The following is a 10363-nucleotide window of genomic DNA, read 5'->3' on the forward strand; positions in this document are numbered from 1 at the left end:
GGATGAGTTGGGTGACACGAGGGGTAGAAATTTGGGTTCGAGACCTCTCACTTATATTTGAAAAAAAAAACAAAAAAGAGATATAGTAAGCAAATTATCTAAACTTGTAAGAGTTTGATACATTGGTAAAGTTACATAACTCCAAGTTTGGTCTTTAAATACGCACACACGCACATATATACGCACACACACACTAGGGTCAATATCAAATAATTAAAAAAAATTAAGATGGGCTCGACATTTTAATGTATATAAGAATTGTTATCGAATTATAAGTAAATTCGAATGGAGTAAAAGTGAAATAAAGAAAAAATTAGCAACAGTAACTAGAAGGAAATTCCGTTAGAAGGGGAAAAAAAAGGTCAAGCAAGAAATGATAGAAACAGAAAGAAGAAGGCAACAAGTTGGAAGATAATCAAGATTAATCAAGGGTCTAAGACAAAACTAAAATGATAGACTGTAGAACAACTTGGTAGGAGGAAGAAGAAAAAAAAAATTCTTAACTCTCAAAATGATCCAGATTTGATCTCAATAACTTTAAGTTTTGTAGAACTTGAAGTTAAGATTTATTTATTTATTTGAGTATTTAATTTTGCAATACTTGTTGCTTTATTGCTTAATCTAACATCACATTGCTATATTTAATTGTATTTGTATGTGATCATCAATTATGTAGTTAAATGTTAGGGTTTGGATTTTTATGTGGGACTGTTAATTATTTAGTTAAGAATAAAACTCAATGCATCAACTGCTCGTGACATTGATTTTTATTCCTAATTTGACTATAGGAGGAGCTCATTACTATGTTCAATGAATTATAGTATGTACTTTGTTATATTTTAGGGCCAATTCTTTCATTTATATGAATAGTGTCTACTTCTAATTTGTTATGCACCTATCTTCAGCATCAAAAGTTAATTGCCAAATGGTATTGTGATTTATTAGTTTAGTGGAGACAAAGATGGACTTATTAAGCCTCTAACTTACATTTGAACTAAATAACTCATGATGTGCCAAAAATCCATCTTCCCACAATTAGTGATCACATATTAAAAATTGCATCTACATGTACGTAAAGTTATCGTTTATACTAAGAGTAAATCTTATATACAATTGAATTGATGGTGTATACACTATCAGGATATACGACACAAATGCAAAATTTGAGTTTCAAATTCATATGTGTCGTGCATCTAATGGTAAAAGTGTATACACTGCTAATGTATAGAAGATTAATCCATATACTAATAGTGTATACACTATCTTTGTTAGATCCATAATAACGTCCAAAAATTAAATTTCAAATTCAAACTTTGCATAATTATCATTCATTCAAGATTAATAGCATATACACTGTCACTATAAAAAAAAATTAATTCTTAATATAAGATTTTGAGAGACGAATTATGTCGTCGAGATGTTAGAAATACTTAGTTCATTGCCATGTTTCCAAATTCTCGTTTGAAATTTCAACTTCTAATGTTAGTTCAACTCGTGGTGAAAAGGAAGGTATTGATAGTGAGGAATATGATACCAGAGTATAAAGGTTTTAGGAGTTGTTACTGGTTAATTTTGTGTTTTGGCTTCTTAATCGATTTTCTTCCAAGCAATGGGACAAAGATACTGAAAAGTCGATGAAGCTAAACCAAAATTATTGAAACCAACAGGAAGATACTTCCAAAGCTGAGCTATTCCTTCATTTCCTTGGGCTGGCATGCATTTTCAGGAGAAAAACTCGAGAGAAGGAAGAACTAGACATACTCTACTATTATATATGATGCTTTTTATTGACAGAAAAGGTGAAAGGTTGAATCAGAGCAGCATCCCTTTATCTAACATGAACTATTGCTCCTGTTGCAACAATTCCATTTGGATGAGACTTACAATACACAGGCCTTTCATCAATTATCGCCCTATTGGACCAATTTACCAGCATTCATCATCGTAGGTGATGCCTGTGAGAAAATGGATGACAAAACCTTGTGTTATGATCTACGCAGAAAGGAAACTAAGCAAATTGCTCAGTGACATGAAAAATGGTGAAACCAAGAAGTGAAAGGATAGTATGGGAAGGAACCTCAAAGTTTCTTTGGTTCCTCGACGCACTTTACAACGGATAGTTTTGAGCCCTAGGCGTTGATGAGCCTCGTAACGGTGGCAACCAGAGAAACCTATCATGTTTCAGAGGTAACTGTGAAACTTTAAGCAATTGACGGAATGCAATATTTACAATAAATTTTGGTGGGGATTGAATTACAAATTAAAGGAAATTCATCTATGTCAAGGAATCCCAAAATGTCTGGATATATAAGAAATTCAAGCCTCGTGCTTACCATAATAGACTCCATCAACCTCAAGCACGTCAATCTGCATCAAATTTGTACAACCAAGAATCACAAAGTTCCAGAGGCTAGAATTGAACAAAACAAGTATAAAAAGAAGAGCAAAATAGAGACTGCCAGCAGTTAGAAGATGCTTAGTGCAGGGGAAATAGTTGTGGCTCATTAGCAAAAACCTGAACTAGTAAATGAAATTGATGGATGAAAGCAAATTTTTACACTTCCTTTGGTTACTATTAATGTTCAGTAATACGTAAAGTTGACTACCAAAATCTTTCAGTCGTGATACCTCCTTGAAGAGGTACATCACATGCTGTGGTTCTGTATCAGATACGACATTTCTGCTTATCAGAAATCCTTAGTCCTATATTTAGTTGCCAATGCATGCATGAAGCCTTATATTCATCTTCTTATGCATCTAAATACCATGAGAAAATTTATAAATATACCTTTGTTGAAGTGTTTCAGTCCTTTTAATCCGGAAAGAATATTAAACCACTCAGGAAGCACAGAGGTTCTTGAGCTGATTGATTGCCTAATAACAAATTAAGTTGCAGAGCTTGTAGTAGAAATGAATATAATGGAAGTTCTTATCACTTCACAAGTGAAGTGATTCATGCATGAGTTGCTGCTGCTGTCATTTAATGAATATGAGTTTGCTAGTTTCTTGACTAACTTTCCGGGTTACCATATGTACTCTACCATTCAAAAATGGCGTTCTGTGTCTGCCTTATTTCTTAAATATGAATGAGATGTCTATAAAAAAAAATGAGAAAAGGCTTGAAGCATTTAGAATAGGAACAGAGTCAAGGAATTTCACATTAAAGTGATGTATAGCACAATACACAACTTCAAGCTGTTGCACAGGTTATATGTTTGTGCATTCATATTTCTCTGGCTCCGTTAAGTACCAATAAATGAAAGCTTTGAATAAATGAAGAACAACTTCAACCGGTCCTCCATTTCACTATTGAGACTGCAATTTTAAATACCTTCTGGATCAAATCATCAATCTGATCATTTTATGGAGATAAAAACTCCCCATGCAGTTTATTCCATGTACGGTAAACTGTTCAAGAAAATTGAGATCTCAAGTAGACATGATTAAATCCATTAACAACTATGCATCGGCAGTTGGCCATCTCAACATAATCAATTGAAGTGCTGCTTGCAAATGCTTTGTGGAAAAACAGATTCTTTTCCGAATATATTTTGGACAAGTAACCCATCAAATCATATTCCCCAAGACTACTGATTATTATTTGAGATCTTCCATAAAGAACAAGAACCACATTAAGAGCAGATTCAACTGGTTAATGATTTCTCATTCACAAAAGGCCAAAAAGTTGAACAACTTTAATCAGAAAGTGTTTCATCAAGGAGATTACATTCGCTAAATACAGGCTTCTCATTGAAAACTTCTAAAACCACCTTCAGTCATAGGTTAATTTTTTAAATCGATATAAGCAACCTTAATTTGGGTAAATAGGAATGCATGTTTATGAGGAGATACTAACACAGACAATGAGGACAGCAAAAGAAACTGACACTTTTTAATTCAAACTTCACTATAAACTTTGGTCAGAAAATCATGGAATTAAATTCTGAAAATACAAATAAGAAAAATAGTCTTACAGGGACTTGGAGGCCAATTTCACTGATACTGTCCATGAGTTCTTTCACCTTTTGTGGGTCATTTGCTCTGGTGCGCATAAGGGGTCTTCGAATTTTATCAAGGGGAAGCTCCAAAATCGCTGGTCCTCCTGACTGAGGTGCCCCAGGAGGTGAACCTGAACCCACAAAACAATCACATGCTAAACAACAGAAAAAGTAGAACATAATTCATATTCCAAACTCGATTAGTGTAATTTTGCACCTCTGAACCATTATTTCTCTATAAATTACATCTGAAACTTATACTTGAGACATATTATTGCAGTTTAGCATTCTATGACCCTTCCAATTTTACCCAGTTGAAGAAGTACCAATGACCTAATCCCACTCTTTTTTCTTTTGATGGGCCTTTTTTTGGTGTTGTTGGGGGGGGGGGGGGGGGGGGGCGCCCTTTAACTGAGAAATGCTTTCCACTTTCCACTAGAGTAATCCCACTTTGCACTCGAGTAAGGCTACTTTGACAATAAAAGCTAGCATCAACAATTTTTCGAAGTTAGGTTACATCGACGATGATAGTCTTTCACAAGAAATTCAGTGCAGAATAACGGAAATAATACCACAACTACTTCATGAGGGTCCAACACAAGAACTTGAATTTTTTCATTATTTGTCCTGGTAAAAGATTATCATACCCAAAAAGAGAACTCTAAGGCTTAAAAGATTAAAACTTGGCAATCCCATCATTCCCTATTTTATAAGAAACTAAAGGAATAGCTAAATATCTTGGAAAATTTAATCTATAGGTTAAAATGAATATTCTGATATGCTGTGCAAATTTGAGACAAGAAAAGCTAAGAATCAATAAATTTTCAGAGAAAAGGACTGCGGAACTTACCATTAGAGGAGGCTGAGAGAGCAAAGGTCCTGAGATTGCTAGAAACTTGCAGAAGTAAGTTTGCCATCTCCTACTCTGGCTATCAGAATTCCGGCTGATGCAGAGACAATCAGAACACCAGAAAATAAAAGAAAGTGGTTAGAATTTCAAGTAGGTATCCACAACTATTGCTTAATTATGTTTAAACCACAACCAATTTACATGAATTCCACAAGAGTTTATGACAATTTTTTGTGAAGCATTTTAACTTGTAGGGTAAAATACACGGAACCCTTATGGTTTCGCGAAAAGACACCTTACCTCCCTATTGTTTAGAAACCTCCACATAAATATCCTAAACTTCATAACTAAAATGGAAATTGACCTATAACCGGATGTGCGATCAAGTGATGATGGGTATGCGAGATTTTTTAGAAAAGATCTTGAGTTTCATTCCCAAACTACCCTTCAGTTGCTATATTGAAGTGACATATTAGAGTAGAAGAGATTTGAAGCTATCAAAGAGTGAAAGGAAAAAGGGAGAAGATCTAAGGAAAAGATCGAAGTCGCCATGTCCACTTCTGCAAATTTTGGAGGAGGTTTGACATATCTAAGGTATGAATGGTGTCGGTGCTTCTGCAAGAAAAGAGCAAAAATCAAGATCGTGGAATCGAACAAACTCTCAAAAGGTAGGCTGTATTACATTTGTGAAGATCAATTCTACTCCTTTTGGGCATGGTGCAATCCTGTAAGAAGGGATGGAATGGGCAATGAATGTACTAGTTAAAATTCAGAAACAAGAGTAGATGAAAGTTGTGGGTTCTCTCCAAGAGTGAACAGTAATAAAGGTATGCTGGTTGTGAACAATGGTGACATTTTGTTGGGGCTACATGCAAAGTTGAGCAGGTTGAAGGCACTATGGGGATGTTGAAAGTGATAATGGATACGTTTGGACTGCATAATTTGTTTTGCTTAATTTAGTATGCAAAATTTATTTTTAAATCTTTGTTTGGACACGTCATTTTTTGCATTTGGTGTCCACAAGCGGATGCTAAATTATACCCACCAAATTAACAGACAAAGTGGTGTTGGAGTCAGGGTTCACGTGGTAGAGGGACCCACCACGTTTTATTCAATTCTCACCCAACAGCTTTATTACCTCCGTACTGACACAACCACCCTTTGTCTAAAATCTACCCGTTGTTGTGAATAGCGTAGTGGAAAAAGAGAACAGTCCATCGAGCATTGAGGATTGTATGAGCTTCCGTTTGCTGCTTGAGAGATATACTCCAGCCACCACTGCAATTTCTATACCCCTTCGACCAAGAAAAAGGTTTCATCCAAAACGACATCTGCTATCCGTGCTTTGTATTGCCTGTTGACGTCAATTAGAGTGCCCGCAAATGCCACCAGTGGAGGCACAAATAGACAGCCAGATCTGGGGTAATTAACTTGCAAGTTCCCAGCTGAATACCAGAGTACTTTCCGGGTTCACTTCGAAAAAGAGCTTGAGCTTTCTAACTGGAGCTTATTTAGAGGAAATTCAAAGGTGTCATCTAAAACAATTTGCAATGAATTTGAGAACCAGGTTAGTTGCGGGTCTTTTTTTTTACAAGTTTTTTAACGCATTTGTCCAATGTATGAGTCAGCCCTAATTCGAAATCATGTAGTTAAATTTTACACAGTCTGAAATTTTGGATTGTTGCCCGCGTAATTGCCTTCAGAGTTGAGCGTAATGGCCCATGATTAGGCACCTATAGACACGGAATTTGTGAGTTAGGATGAAATTCCATGTTTATGTGTAAATTGAGTTAAGCCATGATTAGGACTGGCCCGAAAGTGAATAATGCCTGCTGAACTGAATTGGACTGATTCTTAGAGTAATTTTGACTGTCGCAGATCTTCTATTTTTTGAGGTATGTTTATCATCGAAATCCCATAAACGGAATTTGAATGTAACTGAAGTATAACTGGTATTTGAAAAAGATAACCGAATTTCTGTTGTTTAGAACTATGATGAAGTAGGCATAACTTGTTTATATGCTGAAGTTTATAAATATCTAAGTATGCTGAAATAGGATTCAAACCTGTTATTTCCTTCTCCGGTGAGGTTTGTATAGATGCCTGCTCTTGCTTGAAAAAGATATACAAGTCTAAGTCCATTAACTGTTCCCTCTCAGGTGATGTTATATATCCTGTATGTTGAAGGAAAAATACAAACTTTTTTCAAGATGTGGGATTCAAAATCAGTTTCGTAGAGCTACGTTTGATACATTATGCTTGGGTTGCATGGTTATTGTACAGCTTTACAGTTGTGGATTTGCCTTAACAGTCTGTCTAGATAATTACGGATTGAGAGAGAGAGAGAGGCAGTTGCACCATTTTACTAGGGAAACCAGCTGAAAAGTATCCTGCTATTTTAGGAAATTAGGGGTGAGCTCTCAATGACCAGAAATCTATGTAGTAATGCTGTTTTAGAGTTAATTTTTGAAGAATTGGGTAAAAAATGAAAACAAATAAATGCTGGTTGTTTTTACAGATACAGACCATAGGCAAGTTCCCCAGGCTAAGCATCCATTTCCCTCCCCCATCCGATAACGAAGATTGAGAATAGAAGATAACTTGGAGATTTGGTATTTTAAACTACTTCATTCAAGTGGATTTTACTCATGAGATGCATCATCTTAACACACCCTTACGTGGAGTAAATGCCCAACAAGCGCAGGCTATCATTGTTCGGTCCACCAACCCCCACCAGTGCATCCGAGGCTTCTTCCGTCCACTCATTCACAGCTTCAAATGACTACATCGAGTCCCTAGTTAACTACTTCAAGGTAAGTCCATTAAAAAATTCATCTACTGTGCAAAAACAAGAGTTGCTTTACATTTTCATGCTGCTGTCTTCAACCTTTGGCCCTGTTTAGGCACCTTCATACATCCATTTAATATCATTCTTCGCGTGGGCTGACTTGAACTTGGCTAATCAATTATTGAACGTGTGCCTGTTTACTCCATTCATTTTTTGTGCTAGCAGCTGCCATTCATTTGATAGTTTGAGGTATGCTTGGGTTCAAACTAGCACCTTGATGGCTGATTCGTTCCCCTCTACCCTTATGACTTGTCCAGCAATTATATATATTATTATTTGATAAGTGCTACAACCACTGGCAACGTTTATTGCCTTGCAACAAATACTTTGGCATTTTGTTGCCTTCGGTTATATCACTTGAAGTAAAGTTCATATGCCCAAGTTGATCATATTTTTGTTGGATTCGGCCAGAATAGTAGAAATACTTATATGTGATTTTGGAAAACCTAAGGATTTTGTGGAATAAAAAACACAGACCCCTCTTTTGGTGTGTTTTTCAGTTGTTTCATTTGTTCAGATTAGGAATGCATGCCGCTGTTGTTAATTAAAGGAGGACATTTTCCAGAAATGAGGACAATACTTATACAAGTTCTTCCAAATATAACCTGCTGCTTCACTTGCCACTGCTACATTGTTATTGGAAAAAAAATAGCTAAGTTTTGAGTCACAAAGATATATTTGTCTATAATCTGTAATTGTTGGACAGTTTAATTTCGTTATGCAGTACTAAGAACTGATATGCACTTCCTTTGGTCTTTAAGCTCTAGATGCCTCGTGACCATACCACCGCAAAAGCTCATTGGGATGAAAACATGGAGATGCACTTCTGTATGACATTCGTTGAGTGGAAAAAAAGTGGGGAATGGAATCCAAACATCTCTACCGAGGCAAATTGGATGAAACTGGCTGCCTACCTTAATTCCACTTGGGGAAAACAGTATGGGTGGACTGTCTACCATTCGAAGTACACGTGTTTGAAGAGGATTTGGCGTGCATTTGCCAAATTAAAAGGTTTGCGAGTCTCGACCGAAACTAGAATTAGATAGGACGAGAATAGGAAATGCTTCTTGGCCGATGAATCTCAGTGGACGAATCTGCAAATGGTAATCTACCATCCAAACAAATAATATTTTGACAACAGAATTTGTTTTCAATTTTTTCCTTTGATGCTTAATTCATAACTGCCGGGCTGACTTGTGACTTGTTACTTTATTTGCAATGGAATAATTTTAAAATGCGATTAGTACTTGGCTGCTATGGTAGAATAGGATGAATAGGTACTCGTGTGTTAACTAATAGTAGTATGTCTTGGCTTTATTAAATGTTTTCTCTATGAGGCTTGAAGGATTATTTTTTGTAATTTGACAGGAGAATAAAGACTACAACCAGTTTAGTACCACCAGTGCATTGACAAATATTCGATACTATCCGAGGTCTTCGAAGAAGAAACTGCCACTGGAAGCCAAGCAACTTCAACCTTTGCATCTCCCTCTTCGCGTAGGCCTCGACAGATTCCGGCTACTCATTTTGGAGGGCAATCAAGTTCGCATTTTAGCGATGAATTGCTCACCGATGACCCAGATGTCGCATGCTACGATTGTGCTCCTAAAGTTAGAAGAAAGAGAGGATCGGCCAGCGTAGGGGCTACGACCTCGGGTATCGGATCTCGCCAGAGCAAATCGAGCAGAAGTTTCGACAATCCATTCGTTGAGTGTGCCAACTCGCTCAACAACCTAGCCTCAGCGAAACTGCAAATTAAGGATCGTCGCTCCAACGACTCTGAGAAATACGATGTTACAATGGCAAATCAGGTTGTCGAGTCGTTCGAAGGCCTGTCCAAAGGAAGGAGAGTCACGGTTCTTTTACAACTCCAGGATGACAAATGGTGTAAGACTTTCCTGACCATGGCACGCGATCTTCAGGAGTATTGGATTAACTCTCTGCATGTTCCCGAGGAGAAGGGGTCAGGTGAAGAGTAGTTAACAGTTTAAAAAATGATTTCTGTGAAGTGAGCATGTGGATTTTATCTATTAACTCTTAGGAATTTTTAGTTGTTGCTATTAACTATCTGGATTTTTTCCTTTCCAGTTCTGTGGATTAATTACTACTTTAATTTCCAAGGCTTGAATGAATTATTTGCAATTGTGGTGCATGCAAAAAATAGCTTGTGGTATTTTTTTGGCTTTCTTTGTCGAAGTAAAGTGCCTTTGTTTGGTCCAATAGCGGTGCATTTCTGTTCTCATATTATATTAGTGGTGCAACATGATGCTTGGATGTTGTTATATTATAAAGGTCATTTTCCAGTGGCGAATTTCTGTTGTTATACCTATATGATGGTGTCATTGCTTGGTCCATAAAATAAGAATGATCTTCAGAACTTGCTTGTGGTTGGCTGCTATGTTATATTATAGCCTGAACTTATCGCTTTGCATGGACAGCAGGAGGTCAGGGTGCCTTATATGTTTGAACCACGAAAACTAGCTACAGGATGTAGCTCAAACGTTTATATAAGTGCCTTATATTAGTGCCTTTATAAGTGCCTTATATTAGTGTCTGCTATTAGTGCCTTATATTAGTGCTTATATATGAACCACGGAAACCATATTAGTGCCTTACGTGTATACCCAGAGTTGTTTTCATCCTCTTTTGAACTGCAGCTTTCTAATG

General features: G+C 36.6%; 1 protein-coding gene across 1 annotated transcript; it reads right to left on the bottom strand.

Moving 5' to 3' along the window:
- Positions 1-1741: 1741 nt before the first annotated feature.
- On the bottom strand, positions 1742-4992 carry LOC113782672 (sulfiredoxin, chloroplastic/mitochondrial). Its single transcript, XM_027328553.1, has 5 exons — positions 4849-4992; positions 3975-4129; positions 2334-2367; positions 2078-2171; positions 1742-1955 (listed from the first exon to the last, which is right to left on the bottom strand). Exons 1-5 carry the CDS (start codon positions 4913-4915, stop codon positions 1940-1942), a joined length of 366 nt encoding a protein of 121 aa, XP_027184354.1. The 5' UTR covers positions 4916-4992; the 3' UTR covers positions 1742-1939.
- Between the last annotated feature and the right edge of the window lie 5371 nt (positions 4993-10363).

This window comes from Coffea eugenioides, chromosome 9 (genome assembly GCF_003713205.1).
Source record: "Coffea eugenioides isolate CCC68of chromosome 9, Ceug_1.0, whole genome shotgun sequence".
Lineage (NCBI taxonomy): Eukaryota > Viridiplantae > Streptophyta > Magnoliopsida > Gentianales > Rubiaceae > Coffea > Coffea eugenioides.